Source organism: Agelaius tricolor, unplaced genomic scaffold (genome assembly GCF_023055355.1).
Source record: "Agelaius tricolor isolate 1412-34295 unplaced genomic scaffold, bAgeTri1.0.p SCAF_5, whole genome shotgun sequence".
Lineage (NCBI taxonomy): Eukaryota > Metazoa > Chordata > Aves > Passeriformes > Icteridae > Agelaius > Agelaius tricolor.
Genome location: NW_027269265.1, coordinates 54,919,810 through 54,936,444, shown reverse-complemented (window position 1 = coordinate 54,936,444; position 16,635 = coordinate 54,919,810). Strand labels below are relative to the sequence as shown.

At 42.0% G+C, this 16,635-nt stretch overlaps 1 protein-coding gene across 2 annotated transcripts; it reads right to left on the bottom strand.

The window, feature by feature from the left end:
* Positions 1-31: 31 nt before the first annotated feature.
* Positions 32-16,140, bottom strand: FBXO3 (F-box protein 3). Of its 2 annotated transcripts, XM_071428322.1 has the most exons (12): positions 16,016-16,140; positions 15,647-15,911; positions 9,904-9,993; positions 9,295-9,458; positions 7,625-7,739; positions 5,444-5,648; positions 5,145-5,190; positions 3,973-4,057; positions 3,193-3,315; positions 2,686-2,801; positions 2,158-2,348; positions 32-1,092 (listed from the first exon to the last, which is right to left on the bottom strand). In XM_071428322.1, exons 2-11 carry the CDS (start codon positions 15,697-15,699, stop codon positions 2,161-2,163), a joined length of 1,185 nt encoding a protein of 394 aa, XP_071284423.1. In that variant the 5' UTR covers positions 15,700-15,911; positions 16,016-16,140; the 3' UTR covers positions 32-1,092; positions 2,158-2,160. The 2 variants fall into 2 exon arrangements, with proteins under 2 accessions (XP_071284423.1, XP_071284422.1); XM_071428321.1 differs by lacking the exons at positions 15,647-15,911; positions 16,016-16,140 and adding an exon at positions 11,870-12,120.
* Positions 16,141-16,635: the final 495 nt, after the last annotated feature.

The window sequence follows — 16,635 nt, the reverse complement described above, 5'->3', positions numbered from 1 at the left end:
AAGTCTTGGCAAAAACAGTCCCACATAGCACTTGAGAACAAAAGAGGCAGTTGTTTATTAATGACAACAGAAACAAAAAAAAGATAAAGCAAACAGATGCTTATTTAAATATAAATCTTCTAGCCATCTGCTGTTCTGCCAGCCTCCTATTTATTTTTTTTTCTTTTTTTTATTCAGTTACAAAAATTCATCCAGGGCTCAGGAAAACATGATACATAACATAAATTTGTCACCTATGACAACAGCAAACATCATGTAACAGAAAAAACCTCAAAATATATTTACAAATCCATACTCTGTAGTCATTGAGAAATTCCTTACTTAACGAGTGGCAGATTATGCATGGACACTACATTCCCAGAGGCATTCTCCAGTCAGAGTCACTTAGCATAAAATCCAACTGACAAATAGATTGTCTATAAATAAGGCCAGTTTCACTCCTAATTTATACATTTTGATGACCAGAAGTTTTTGCTATTACTATGTTAATTAAAAAAAAAAGCATAACAGCACCTAATCTCACCCAAATGGGATATTCAGACCAAACTGCAGGTTTCATTCTTAGCAGCAGTTATCCAGAGCAGAAACTCACGAGAAAGGACAACAGGATACACCCTTCTAATGCTTTGTATAAAATCAAATCCCTACACCATATTTGCAGTATGATCATAAGTAGGCAATACTTTAAAGATGTGAGATATGAGTACCTTGGATTATCAAGCTGTTTCACACTTCAGAAAAAAGTAAACAAAGCCCAAACACCTTCCTCTTCCTCTCCCTCCCTCAGTTTTCCTCCCTCTTTCCCCACTTCCAAACCAAGGAAATAGAAGTTATACTCTTAATGAATATGAGAACTGGCACCAACATTCATGCTAGTTGCCCTGATGTGCAACAGAGTTCATTTACAACAGTCAGAAATATTCCTATGCACTAGCCCTGAAGAGTTCAGCTTATGCAAACTGTTTGGGCAAAAATCCCAATACAGCATCCAGAGGGTGCAGGAATGTCCAACACTGTTCGTGGATCTCAGGAGTCATCAATGCCTGTGGAATCTTCATCTTCATCCACTGCAGATTCACTGGGATTTGCTGCCTAATACAAAACACACCCAGGTTTAAATCAAATCTTCCCTTCCAGTAATTTTAAGAAAGCACTAACAATTGCCTAGAAAAATCTGGGCTGCATTATCACACCCATTAGCTGAAGCAGACATTGTGATCTATGTCCTAAAACCAAGGTTAATTTGCAACAGAGGAAATTTTGCCAAACTACTTGACCTTTCACTCCCTAAGGATCCACTGGGTTTCAATATTCCATACCTAAATTATGTAAAGCCACAGTTCAGTAGCTCAGCTGTACACATTTTCTTGGTGGTTTAGGCTGTCTTTTACTTAAGTATCTTAAAAAGAAAAGGGTCATTACTACTTTTAAAATAGGAGTGGAGCAACAGAGAAAAGCAAATTACTTTTCCAATCAGCTGAAGGGAAAGAAGTTAGGAAGGCAGTAACAATTTCCAAAAATGTGAGCAAGAGTTAAGAGATATCATTTTCTGTTAGAAGCACGACATCTGCTGGCACCTACTCTTAGAGGCACTGGGAATGAGTGTCTGAAATGCTGGGATAAACCTGTCACAGTGTGCAAGCAGCTGCCTGCTCCTGAGGAAAGCTCACAGCTCCTCGGTGCTTGCACTAATACTGGGGACAAAATAAATCAAGAGCTCTTCTCTAAATGTGTCAAAGAAAAGGGAGAAATTATATAATTAACCCACCATCTCCAAACTAAAACTACATTATAATTAACAGCAAGTGAAGTATCTTGGTGATTTGCAAAGTCATTAAGTGACTTCATGAAATGCACTTTCAGCAAGAACTAATGCACATCACAGGCTCTACAGTTTTTAAACTGTCATTAACTAGAGCATGTCTGAATAGAGAGCTACATTATTATGGCTATAATTAATGAGAGTTCTCCCACCAAGGAGGGAGCTCTGAAACCCAAGCAGTTCATGCAATGCCATGCCTGCAGGCACCAGTGAGGAGCTCTGAATCATGGGGAATGTTTTGTATGGAATCAGCAATACAAACACTACTCAGCACTGAGATTTTTGTAGTTTTTGCAATTTTGGAGTTTGTTTTAGCCAACTGCCCCTCTGCTTACCATTCATGCTGTGGACACCTTGAATGCTGGACACACCATATGAAACCTAGGGATTGTGACATTAAAGAATCTGTCCTTGTTGTAGAGGCAGTGGAAGGTGTAGTAGCCCTCCATGTATCCAGAGGTTGTGGTAAATGTGGTACAGCTGGTGTACTCGTAGACTTTCCCTGGGCTGATAACTGGGAACTCTCCTGTGGGTAAAATATCACATCACAATAGTAAGGACTGATGGAGAGCTACCATTTAGCAGTTGCTAAAGACTTGCACTCTACAACAGACTCAGGCAGATCACTTGGTATTCTAGTGGATGCATAAATTAATGCTCAGCAATTATTGGTATTATAAAAAACTGGAGAGGTGTTAAGCAGCAGGATGTTCAGATACCCCTTACAAACTTGAAAGCCAAAACAGAGGGACACATCTCTTTTTCTCTGATTTTGATACAAAGCCCACAACCCAACAAACAAGCAATAACAGAATTTTAATAACAGGAACATTAAATACTCTCTCCAGTAATTTTTCACCTACCAACTACTCCAGGACCTTGGACTTCTTCCACATCACCTTTGGCATTTGTTATTCTCCAGTATCGACTCTCCAGCTGACAGGCATTCTCAGGAAGGGCATCTTTGGACATTTCAATTCTAGAAGCCAAAGAACATAACACAAACCTTTCAAGAAATGTTTTAGTGCCCTTGGGATCACCAAGCAGACTGGGAAAAGAAAACACCCACTAAAGTAGCCCAAATCAGTTGGTAGGATCCATCTCCATGCTTCACTATCCTTGACCCTTTTCTAAATCACAAGAGCTGCTTGTAACTGCTTTCCCCTACCCATCACTGTATTTTAGCAATTTCCAATTTGACTGAAACTTTGTATCTGACCAAGTAATGATCAGGATTATTTTATTAAAGAGTACAGCATGCTGTGCACCTCCTGTTCATTTCAGAACATTTCTGAATGCTGTGCATAGATTTGTTTTGAACATCCCACAGGACTATCCTGCATTGTAAGAATTAATTCAGTTATTTTTACCTGATTCTGTAAGTGAAGAAATAATGTGGTGGATGTACAGAACTGAGTTCAGGTAGAAAAGAGGTGGACACAGACACAGTGATATCTTCTGTGGTAGCAACACAATCTTTATCATGCACATACCTGCAGAGAGGAGAGCATTAACTCTGCAGACAGCTCTGCACATTCAATACAGAAAACTAAACACAGAAAGTGGTTAATTATTAATAATAAATATTAATAAAAACACTTGTTTAAATAGGCATGTGTCATTATAAAAAGAAAACAACCTAGAAACTCTAGCAGCAAATTTGTTTACAGATCCAAGGACTTGGTTCTACAGCATCCCAGTTTGACAGAATCAAGGTTCTTGATTGTATTTAGAAGAAATTGCAAGTGCATGAAGATTCAAACACCAGAACAAGTCCTGCTTATTTACATATTCAAGGGACCAATTAGCTGAAATATTTGGTTTTTTAGTAACTCTGAACAGTCCTGCAGCAAAATCACACTCATGGCACACAGAATAAATATCATGTTGTTTGCTAAACTTCAGATAACTTATAATGCAAAATTCTGGTCCCATTAATGCAAAGGTACAAGCTCTGAAGATTCTGGTTGAAAAAATAAAGTAGCTTTAAGCATTCTGGTTTACATGTTTATTTTCAGTAGTTTCATGGGCTTTCACCTCTCCCCACCACCAGTTTTTGTATCAGATACCCCAAACTACTTGGGGAGAGGTAAGCATGCAGAGAAGCAGCACCAAAACCTGGCACTGGTTACAAATCCCAGTCACAATACCTGAAAATCTGGTCTCTGATGATAGGATAACCTCCAGTGACAACTTTGTTTACATAAGATGTAAACCATTCCAAGTAAGATGTACCTAGATGGCAAGGAAGGAAAGCATTCCTAAGGATGGGCAGATTTACCACTAAGCACATTACAGTGAATACTTCAAGGAAAAAGTTTAAAGCTTTGATTATTTTCATTAAAAACTCTCAGGCTTATTGAGACGAGTCAGTCAATATTCCAGATCATTCTACCAACAAGGATCATTAGGAGAAACCAATTAAAAACTAAAGAGTTCTGGGTGCACCCTCCAGAAATGACACAGCCAACAAAGAATCTCTTAGCTAAAAGTATTTAACACTATAATCAGGGTCTTATCACTTGGATTCCATATGGAAACCTTCTAAGGAATACTGCAGCATTTCTTCTCCTTTAGAAGAGGGATAAATCAGAGACACACTCTGCACTCCTCTACAACCTCAGAAGACTAAGGCTGTATGTCATTGTGGGATTTTGTACACTTGCAGCCATTGTCTGAGAGCAGCTTTTCACACACCCACAGCCATTATTATGGAACAGCTTGATTGCTAAGCACACTCTCAAGCTGTCACATTTAATTCTCAAAGAAGAGAGTTTTACAGGCCAGCTCTCTGCACAAGAATTTCTCAGCCATAAATCTTCCAAGCATTGCAATATGGAGTTCAATAGAAAAGTAGAGAGTTCAACTGTTTGTCAATATTAGTGATTCAAAAGTAGATTGAGGCTGAGCTACCAAGAAATTATTATCCTTGCCTTCCCTGGTGTGTTATCAAGTACTCCCACTCCTGTTAGATTAAGTGTACTTACCACTTCTTCCTTAGAGCATGAGCTGTGTGTGCTGTCCTTTGATCTTTTGGAATGCTAAGGGACTCCAAGTTTATTATCCTCCTTTCTGTCACTAATCCACAAAATGCAAACCTTGTATAAAGTATACTGTGTATCAAGTAAACCTCGTATAAAGCTCTGAATGGAGGAAGTGGATCTATTTACCTGCCACCTTTAAAATGCTAAGAGAAATGCTGTGCATGGAATTTCCCCTCCACCCATGGTAAATCAAGATTAAGCCAAGTGGAACATTTCTAAATATGTTGGATGATCCCACAGTGACTATTTTATTTTGAATATTTAATCAGAAGTGTTACCTGTAATGAACATAACAATAGTAGATGGATTGCGAGCCATTTGCTCCTGAAAGGGAAAGAAGTTTAAGGATATATTAGAGAGCATTGGACTTTCAAGGTTACAATTTAAATAACACTTTCCCTACATTCACTAAACCTGAAGCCTTGACACATCACTGTAGTCCCAGTCAGATCCTCAGACATGTAAAACTCACAGTGCTCCCATGACCACAGAATTTACAGCTTCAACTTCCCACCAAGGCTCCTGCACTACCAATCAGCACAGAAGTCCTGTGGGAACACAAACACATCTTCCTTACTGGACACTGGTAGAAGATCTCGTATTTATTGCGTCCCTCCACACTCTCCAGGGCCATGTACTGACTGAGGCCAGTGTGGATGCAGAAGGTCAGGGGCAGGCACTGCTTGAGCCCCAGCCTCTGCTGGAAGCCCCCGGCCGCCGTGTCGATGTCCAGCAGGTCCTCAGAGCGGTAGTGGTTGGACAGGGCCATGCTGCCCATCAGCCTGGAACAACAAAAACAGGGAACACCAACAGGAGACATCACTCACAAGGCAAAGCTGGCTGGTCATCTTTTGGAAACTGCTTCTTTCAATGCTCTAGATGCATATGAGACTGAGCTGAAATCTGTAGCCATGATATTTTCTGAAAAATCCTGTCCTTAGAATTTTTTTCCTCCGGAGAAGCCGAGAGGCCTCAGGAACAAAATGTAAACAATGATTATCTTCTGCTGTGGAATGCAACAGGTGGATCTGTGATTGGTCTCATGTGGTTGTTTCTAATTAATGGTCAATCACAGTCCAGCTGTCCAGACTGTCTCAGTCAGTCAGACAGACAGCCTTTGTGATCGTTCCTTTTCTATTCTTAGCTGGTCTTCTGATGAAATCCTTTCTTCTGTTCTTTTAGTATAGTTTTAATGTAATATATATAATAAAAAAATAAATCAAGCCTTCTGAAACATGGAGTCAACATTCTCATCTCCTCCCTCATCCTGGGAGCCCTGTGAACACCATCACAGAAATCCAAGTTGAACATCCACATGCTGCACCAGGTTATTAGTTCACATCACCCTGGCTTTGTGGAAGCATCACCCAAACCTGAGTGTACACTCCACACCCACACTCCCAGCTGGGAACACCAGGGAAAGGCAAATGAGATGCAAATTCCTGCAGATGCTGAGCAGATGCTGTTATGAAAGCAGTGATTCAGGTGCAAGCTGCCACATGTCAGCATGCTAAAAGCTGTCCCATCCTGGGCAACAGGTTCCATTCCTCTTTCTCCTTAGGAAGTCTGGCCTGGAATTAGCACCTTCTACAGAAGCTGTGCCAACATGCCAACACAGAAACCTGAAGCACCTAACAAGGACAAGTCCCACATAGTTTCTGATCTAACAACCTGCTGCACAAACTTCCACTGCCTACCCCTGATCTTCCCAGTATTCATCCCCCATGGGACCACACCTTCCGTGGAAACCTTTCTCCAAGCAGGAAGACTTCCCCAGAGCTTTGTGTCTGCTCCAGCAGCCCCTCCATAGCCACATCATTACAGTAGAGGCTTTTTGGGAGTGAAACAGTGGGAAGAGACGATGCAAATGGCTGCAGAACACCATTTGAAATCTACAGAACTAGGGCACCTATCTCCTCTCTTAAAAATTGTTGAAGTCTCTCCTAGAAAACAGAACTAGAAATCATCCTTATGGTTTCATAAAAGAGTTTCTTGAATCCCTTCCACACATAAAACACTCAAATTGGAGAAAGCTACACCTTCTTTATGAGTGAAGGTTTTGGCAGAGCAATATAAGTGCACTCCTCCCTACAGACATTGCAAAGATTTGCTGTAGTTTTCCATCTTTTGCTTCTGTTTGCAGCACTTCATCAGGTGCTTCAAACACCTAATTTTTCTACAGCAGAAATACCAGAAGCTTTGGTCATCAGCCTTCTAACCCTAACGTAAAAGGGAGTTTTTCACTGCAGAAACTGCATAAAATATAAACATTTTCTACAGAGGAAACCCAATTTGCAGAACTGAAAATTTGATTCTACCTTAATATGACTAATTGGTTTTAAGTCATTCCCTAACCATTTTAAAGAATAAAAGAATTACTAAAGAATGAAGCTTAAAGAGTGCAAGGGGCTAATTTACTTCTGTAATACAAAGCCAAACTTCAGGGGAGCAACTTGCAGTGCTATGATTAAAAGTCTAACAGCTGGAAGTTTAGAGTTGTTGCAAAAAACTGACAAGGGTTCTCATTAGGAAAAGGGGAAGTGTAAAAATAATTTGAGCAATTAGAAAACCACCTTGGGCTTCCAATTACTTCCAAGATTAGAAGACAGCCAATTTTGGAAGTGTCACTTAAGCGGTGACTCAGTCACAATACATTTAAATGCTTCATTTATCCTGTTCTGGGGACATTTCACCTTTTAATAAGTGTCTAAGAAACACAAAAGGAACTAGTACTTGGTAAGTAGCTTTCAGTCCTTACCCTGGAACAACCAACTTCTGCCCATTATGGATACGGAATGAACACCGATAGTCATCGGGGAGCTTGCAGCGGATTTGTGCTTCCACAGCATCCAGATCTTCCTCCCTCACACTCTCTGGAAAAGAAAGAATGCTGCAGGTATTTCAAACACAAAGCATGGAATCTGTAAATGCCCTCATCCAACCAGCGTGGACTCAAGTCAGAATCTGGCGGCTTCACTGTATGCTGGGTGGCACACAATGAGTATCACAAATGTGAGAGGAAAATGATGACTAATTGATTATTTAATACAGCCCCAATCTCAGTCCAGTGCAACCTCCACAGGCCTGAAAGCAGCAAATGTTTATAAAATGGAAGGAACCTTTCCCCCACAACACTGCCACAACTGAGTCCCAGTTACAGCTCTCAATCTCTATTGATTTTACTCTTTCATCACCCTAAGGGTTGGTTCTTTCAGTTTCCAGTTCCATCAGTGACACAGAAATGCTGGCTGCCCCCATTCACCTGGAATCTGAAGCAATAAATAGGTTGTAAAAGGGGGATTTTCAAGTCAATAACACAAAGGGGTGGAGAAGAACTATTCTTACATTTCCACATGCACTTCAGCGGCACTCCAACACCCTCACTTCCAGTAAAAATTGGTCTGTTCCAATCCATTTTCTTAAAGCCCTTTTCATACTCATTACCTGTTTCATTAACAGGACATAAATTAACAATTCATTGAAACAGTATCCCTTACAAATGGCATGAAAAAGGCCTAAATTTTATCTAAAACCTGCCATCGCTATGTAAGAGTGGCAATTGGTAATTTGAAATTTGTTTTTGTCTTTCTGTATATAAATAAAAGCTTCACATTCTGTCTTGAAAAGTACTAAGAAAAACATAAGGATCCAGCACTGTCCAAGCAAACCAAGAAAATGCAAAATTTAAATGGGAAGGAGATTATCTGTCTCTTAACGTTGTCTCTTAAGAGATCATTTGTCTCTTAATTTCACAGATCCGGTTAAATTAGACATCATGGTTTAAAAGTCAGCTTCATACAGAACACTGAAATGCAGCTGAAAATGTAAAAGTTTTTTAGTCCCCTATATGAGAAAAGCCAAAACTCAGTGTAGCTGTGATTTATGACCTAGAACACTGGAAGTACTTCAAGGATTAAAATAGAAACTGAAAACAGAATCTAGGAGGAGAGTAAAAAAAAGGGAAAAATTAATGTTCCACGTCTGGACCACTGTAAGACCTACAGAAAAAAATAAAATAAAACTCAACAACATTCTTTTTGTTTGGCTTCAGATTAGAATGTCTGCTTTCATGTGACAGTGTTTTAATGAGTCTTATGAAAACTTTACAAATAAAATCCCACAAGCAGGTCCTCAAAGCAAAGGAGTTACTACACTAAAAAAATAACAAACAATAGGTCATAGCAACCTAAAAGTATGATCAAGACAGAGCAGTCCCCTAGAAAAAAAATCACCTTGACTTCAGAGAATCTTTGGATCAGTAGGAACTGGCCAAGGACTCTGCCTGTGTTTGTAAGGAAGGGAGAGCACATCTACTTGACTTTCAGGACTGCTAATTAAAGCACACACCTTTCATGAAAGCAGCATGAGGCCTCATAACAGGGGTTATTAGGCTGGGTGAACCAAGCTACTCCCAGGTGTGCCAGGTACCTTTCAAAGAGCTGATCATGCGCGGACACCACTGCCCCAGGTACTGCTCCAGGTCATCCCAGGCTTTCTTCAGCGTGGCATAGTAGTGGATGTACCTTCCTAAATCAGAGTAGGTGCTGATGAAGATGGCTCTCCAGCTCTGATTCCGTCTGCTTTTTTCCTCCCTAAGGGCACATGGAGAAAATGTGTTCAAACGGCAGCTTGAAAAGACTTCTAAACCCAAGGAGTTGGTATTTGTTATTTGGCAGGAACGGGATGCATAACATTAACCCAGGAACACTCTGTGCCATGTGAAGCTACACAAACTCAATTAATTCCAGCATCTATTCAACAGCAAGTTGGAACAGAATTAGGAAACATTTGGGCTACTTAGGGGAAAATTTAGAAACAATACTCCCTCACACAGAGTGCCTTCTGAACAGAGCTCTGTCTGGTAGTGAACCTTAGAGCTGGTGAAAAGCTAATTCACATCCTTCATTACTCAGCTTTTCTCAGCTATGGAGAAGCTGAGAGTATGAGCTGGATGTAAGATGGACTGAAAATCGTCTGAACAATATCTTTTAGAAATTCATTCTCATAGGAAAAAAAGCTTAAAACAATCCCACTTACTCTGAAATGAGCCAGTATTTTTTGCAGTGTCTTTTCCACAGTGGGTCATGGCTTGATAGCTGATTTAATCTTCTATTCAAATAGCAGCAACTATAAACATAAAATCATTAAATGTGACTGCAGCAAAACAAACAGGCAGAAATGCTGTATCACACATCGCATTCTCATGAAAAAAATGCAGAGTTTGAAAATTATTTGGCTGTCCTTTTAGAGCTGTGCTTACAATGGTTAGAGCTCTTCATCACAGTTGTGTAAGTCATGAACTACTTTTCCACACACTTAAAGAACTGGCAGCAATTAAGTACTTTTGTAAAGCAGGTCACCCTGCAGACCTACACCAGAGTAAACAGTGCCTGAAAGATTCCAGCATGACTCCACTCCACCAGTGGAAAGCATTCCAGTAGCACAGGATGCTATGATTTAAATCCCTTTTTATCTGGATGGTCAGGCTCTGCCCCATCTTTTCCACAGTAAGCTACAGAAACCACCCAGTTTGAGTATTACAAACTTACTTTCCTCTTTAAATTGTTTAAATAACAAACTTTGAAGAAAGTCTCCAAAAGACACCATCAGTTCAAATGTGGCAACATCACTTTCTCTGATAGCTTGCCACGTGTGTTTCAAAGACTGTGATTAACCCCAAATGACGGCACCAAACAAGGTTCCAGTTATTGCTTTTGGGGGTTTTATAAACTGTTTAAACTAGAATTGTATTAGTATCTCAAAATCAACCTCAAAGTGACTCTCCCATATTCCCTGACATCACCCCTTCCATCCACATCCTCACAAACAAACTCAATTCACACCTGGACATCTGGCTGTGCAAAAAATTTATGACATGGGGATTTTTTATATTTTTAGGAGGTGGTGAACTAAAATATCCCCACGGAAAAAAGCCCTTGCAGAAATCTATTGTACTGGTGTTTATCAATCAAGCCTGTCATTTCTGGAAGGGAGTAAGTCACCACAGCACCACAGGAACATGTGGCTTCAAACATGATAAAAGAGAAATGCAAGCCATTCTCACTAATTACACTAACAATGTAAAAGTTGGCACATGATCAAATATCTAAGGGCCACCATAACAACTGTTATCAGTTTTGCTTATGCTTGATGTCTTTTTCGCTGATATCCTAAAAGAATTCTCCCTGATATCCTTATCATTCTTGACTATTATTTATTAGGGGTAATAAAAAACCAAAACCCCCAAATTTCTGGTAATACTCCATTTTCTTCTTATGCTTATTCCTCTCTCTTTGATTAAACACGGTGGTTTCAATCACTGCCAAACCTTGCACTTGACTGCTGAGGTTTTACCCAAAACCACACTCTCATCTTCCCTCTATGATTCATAACCCTTCAGCCCAAGAAGCACCTGCCACTTTCATCCAAGTTGTTTTTTCCCCCCTTAAAAAGTCACCCTATTCCATTTCGTTTGGTTTTCCTCAAACGGTGGAATACATTTACTAGCAGCAAGAACACCCTTTGTTGGCCCGTTGAAACACAAGCTTCGGGGAAATACTGATTCCACAAATTTACTTACTGCTTCCTTTAGGTACAAATACATAATAGGGGAGAGAGAAATAGATTCATTGAATGGTTTGGGTTGGAAGGGACCTTAAAGATCAATGCGTTCTCCTACTATAGGCAGCGACACCTTCCACTAGCCCGGGCTGCTCCAAACCCCGTCCAGCCTGGCCTTGGACACTTCCAGGCATGGGGCAGCCACAGCTTCTCTGGGCAACCTGTGCCAGGGCCTCACCATCTTCTCAGTAAGAGGGAAGATTTCATTTTGTTAGAAAGATGACGGTAAAAGAGGGGAAAGCCCGGTGCTGCTGGAAGGGAAAAGTACTCAGACCGTGTCCTCCCCTCAGCGCTTCCTCCGGAGGCAGGCAAGCCTTTCCCCGCACAGCCCGGGGAGGGCTCCGCCCGCCGCGCCCCTGCCATGCCCCCGGGCCGCCCGTACCTCACCAGATCCCGGTAGTCGAGGAAGCTGAGGATGAGCAGCAGCGGGTCGGTGGGGAGCAGCTCCAGGCTCAGGCTCGGGGAGAGCTCCATGTCCGGGGGCGCCGCCATCTTGCGAGACGTCCCACGGACGCGCCGCCCATCACGCCGCTCTCCGCGCCGCCCGAGCAGCGCCTCCCGGGGGCGGCGGCTCCGTCGCGTCCTCGGGGCTGGCATATCCGCCCTCGGAGCTCCCAAATCTACCCTCAGAAATGCCAAATGAGCCCGCGGAGCTCCCAAATCTGCCCTCAGAAGGGCCAAATGAGCCCGCGGAGCTCCCAAATCTGCCCTCAGAAGGGCCAAATGAGCCCGCGGAGCTCCCAAATCTGCCCTCAGAAGGGCCAAATGAGCCCGCGGAGCTCCCAAATCTGCCCTCAGAAGGGCCAAATGAGCCCGCGGAGCTCCCAAATCTGCCCTCAGAAGGGCCAAATGAGCCCGCGGAGCTCCCAAATCTGCCCTCAGAAGGGCCAAATGAGCCCGCGGAGCTCCCAAATCTGCCCTCAGAAGGGCCAAATGAGCCCTCAGAAGTGCCAAATCTGCCCTCGGAACTCAGCCCTCAAAACACTGAATTCAGCCTTCAGAACTCCTAAATCAGCCCTCAAGAACTCAGCCCTCAAGATTCAGAATTCAGCCCTCAGAACTCCCAAATTAGCCCTCAAGAACTCAGCCCTCAGAACTCCTAAATCAATCCTCAGAACTCCCAAATTAGCCCTCAAAATTCTGAATTCAGCCCTCAGAACTCCCAAATTAGCCCTCAAGAACTCAGCCCTCAAAATTCTGAATTCAGCCCTCAGAACTCCAAACCAGAGCGCAGCTGTCAGTCCTCAGAACTCAAAACTCGACTCTCGGAACTCAATCCTTAGAATTGAGAATTTGGCCCTCAGAACTCAGCCCTGGCTCTCCTGAAATTCAATTTATGTGCCAAGGGGTTTTGGTCAGGGAATGGCCTGCTTTTCACAAGATCAGCTTCTTAGTGATCTAAATGGACAATAATAAGTGGGCAAAACTAAGACGGAGAAAATAAACTTACTGAGTTGAATATCATCAAAACAAAACAATGTCGCATGTTCAGGATCACATTTTTATAGGAAAAGAACACTCAATGTATGACAGCTTCACAAGCAATAGACACTACTCTTTTAATGCCCCTCACCTTTAGAGAGTTAAATATTCTTATATGAAAGAAGGAGTTATTTCTTCTGCATGATTTTTTTATGCTAGATATAATTTTCTTTTCTCTCTTCTTTTTCAGATATCAGTAGGATTTTAATGATATAATTCATTGTCCTAGCAACACTGCTCAAATAAGAGCTGGAAAGGAACACAGGGGTTGTTTTATGACTGCACTATTGCTAGCTGTTGGGGAGATTTTTGTCCTTTATAATTTCTATAATTGTAAAGTTTCCTGTAGAGCAGAAAACACAATAGCAAAAGTATATTTGAAACACTAATAAAATTATACTACTTGTGTTTGTCCTTGGGTTTGTGGCCCATGAAAATCTAATAATGCAGAGCCAAGAGAAGGTCCATAATTCTTTATGTCTTTCAGGTTTTTCCAAAAGCCTGGAGAGTTCTGCTTCTAGCACTTGCATAGAGCCAAGCTGTTGCTCAAGGGCTCAAGCAGTGGCGAAGATAGAGGTGGAGGATCTATAGGAATTAGTTATAAAAATTGATTATCACCTCTGGTCAGGCTAGAGGCTCCTCAAGTGCAGAAATGGCTGGCAATGGATGTCCTAACAATTATTTAAACAAAAACATAGTAAAATAGAAATATCTGTCGCTGAGACTGAAGGAAAAAAAACTAAACAAAAAGCAAGCAACCAATCAAAACCCACAGAACCAAAAGCCAACATGAACCCATTTGAAATTGTAGTATTTCAATGTTTTACCCACAGCAGCCTTTGCATCCTCCATCAAATAACTGACAGCTGCAGAAACTGTGACACCAGTAAGTTATCATGGAATTTTCCTAGCTCAGCCTAGACATAAAAGTTCTTTTCCATTTCAATAATAGAGCCTAATTTTCCTTCCATTATCACCAGCCATGGAGCCCAAATGGCCAAATAGATCAGAGGTACTCATCAGGCTGGAAACTGCTCAGATTGCTCTGCGTGTCCAGTGTTTAATCTGTGAGAGATGATGAGGCTTTTAGCATCCTTCATTTATTTTTACTTCTTGAAAATCTAATGAAATGACACACTGGGGATCTTCACTGGGTGCTGTCTCTGGAAATTCAGCTAATGTGCTAAGGTTTTGGGGAATGGGCTCCTCTTCACAAGATCAGCTTTTTACTGCTCTAAATGGACAATAATACATGGGCAAAACTGAGACTTTGAGGGGAGGAGGCAGCTTGGGGAATTGATAGCAAGAAAGAAGCTGAGGTCCAGAAAATTTTTGTTGTTATTATACTGTTCTTATTGGGTTTGTTCTTTGCTGTAGCAAAGATGCAATAAGGTCAGGGCTTCACAGAAATAACCAGGCAGTGACCTTGGCTTGGAAATCCAATCATGTAAAATTAACCAGAACACAAGGAGTGACTGTAATAAAGAGCATAGAAGGAGCAGGGTAGGAGAATTCAGAACAGGAGCACCAAGATCCTGTGGTGACTCCGGTGAACCACACAAACATAAAGACAGTTCAGCAGGCCTTTGAACAGAGGGGGATTTACATATGAGCTGATAACAAATCGCATCTTCGGGCTTCACAAGAGTGAATCTCAGATGAGATGTGAGAGATGACAGGGAGGGAGCAGAGCCAGAACTTCAGGGAAATACCTACGTGAATGAATTAAGTATTGCATGGGAGCTTGTTGGACATTTTAGTAACAAATGGGATCTCTGACAGGGCACAGCTTCAAGCTGCCTCCTGACACAATGAAACAACAGCTGAAAAAATCCCTGCCTTGTTAGAGCCACATAGACCCAGGATAAAACAACAAAACCCCTCTCAAACCTCACACAGTGGTAAATTAGCCTTGGCAGCTCCACAGTCAAATGAAGTCGAGGGATGTTGTCATTATATTGCACAGGTTCCATATTGCTAGAGTTTCCTACCTCCTTGATGTTTCTCGTAGGCAGCTCCTCCAAGCACTGACTCTTCCTTCTCACATAGCCAAGTGACTCCAGATCCCCTCAACCAACTAATCCACTCTTTTATAACGTTCTTTTTACCAGCTACAGCTGTGGCCTGTTAAAATCAGGCCTGCTCCTAATCTTTAATAATTAACCCAGCTGCAACTCTTTTAGGGGGTAAGATTACTTTCTATACTACCTTTATTTACTTATATTCTATCTCCCTACAAAGGGAAACTCCAAAAATCAACCAATGGACTTCATCTGGTGCTTACAAAGCAACTGGAGTTTACTCCCAGCTTTCATCCTTCTGGACCATCTGCCACATGGATGCTTTTGCCTGCATCAGTTGCCTGAGGTTATCAGAAAGTCTGCATCAACGTGGCTTCAGGCTTGTCTTTGGTTATTAGCAAATCTTTTTGTCTCAGATTCTGAACTCCAAAACGGGTTTGAAATATTAATGTATGTTTATAGAGCTTGGAATCCCACTTGGAGAGCAATGTTGATAGACTGCTCTTTTTTGCTTCAGATCAAAGATTCCATGTTGACACAAACCGTAGCCAAGTTTTATTCTTTCACAGCCTAGCTTAGCTCCAAGTTGGTTTTCAATTAATATAATCCTCTCACAAAAATCAAATGAAAGATACTACTACAAATGGAAACATTACCTGGGAAAGTATAAAAAGTAAAGTTTATTTACTTTAGAGAGCGTGGATGGCATAGAAAGGCATAATTCTTGCCTCAGGAGCACTTCTATTTTCACACAATTCCAGTGGTTTCACTGTGTGTGATTCCAAGTCCATGATGTGGTTCATCGCCTAAGGGGTGTGTGAAAGACCCCACTGAAAGGGGCTGCAGGAATATTTCATGATCCCATGGAAAGTGCCAAGACCCTGCTTGCTTTGTGTGGGAGCTCAGGAGATCTTCCTTTACCTGAGGAACATAGAGAAGAATGAGGCATCCCTGCAGAAAACTGCTATTGAGCCTTTCCTGACCTGAAAAAACCCCACATGTGCATGACCCAGATAGCAGCTCACTTTTCAGCTGCACACACTGTTCTTAGGTCATTAGCTGAGATTGTTAATGAGGCAGGCAGTCGGTCACGGCTACAGTGTGGGGTTTTTTGGCTACTGACTCCTCGAGCCAGAGCACATTCATCAGAGCATGCAACAACAAATGACTGAAGTGCTGAGCTGCATTTGGAGAGGTAACACGCAGATAAAAGCCTCCAGAAGCCCTTTGCAATTCCCTTAGTCATCCATTCCCACTGAAAGCTTCTCTTTGGGAGTTTCCAGGAGGCCTGGTGCGACCTTTGGTTGTCCTTTTGGTCAGAGCTCTTATCTGTGCAGCGCAGACCCGGCCTCTTTCTGCTTGCGCTCCTCCAGAGCGGTTTTTACGGGATAAACAAGCCGCATTTGCTGATGCACGCTCCCTTATCAGCTGGACAGCACGCTTCTCCTGCATGGTGGGTCACGCTCGCTGCTGGGCCAGCTCCAGGAATTCCAGGGCGGCTGCATCACCGCTCATCACAGCCATGGGCTGCAAAAATCACAGCCACCATGTGGTGGGGCCTTATCTTAGAGCCCACCAGGAGTTTCCCGGTGTTGCAAAGCATCTTTAGGTTGATAATTGCAGGTCTTGGATCTTTTTAATGAGA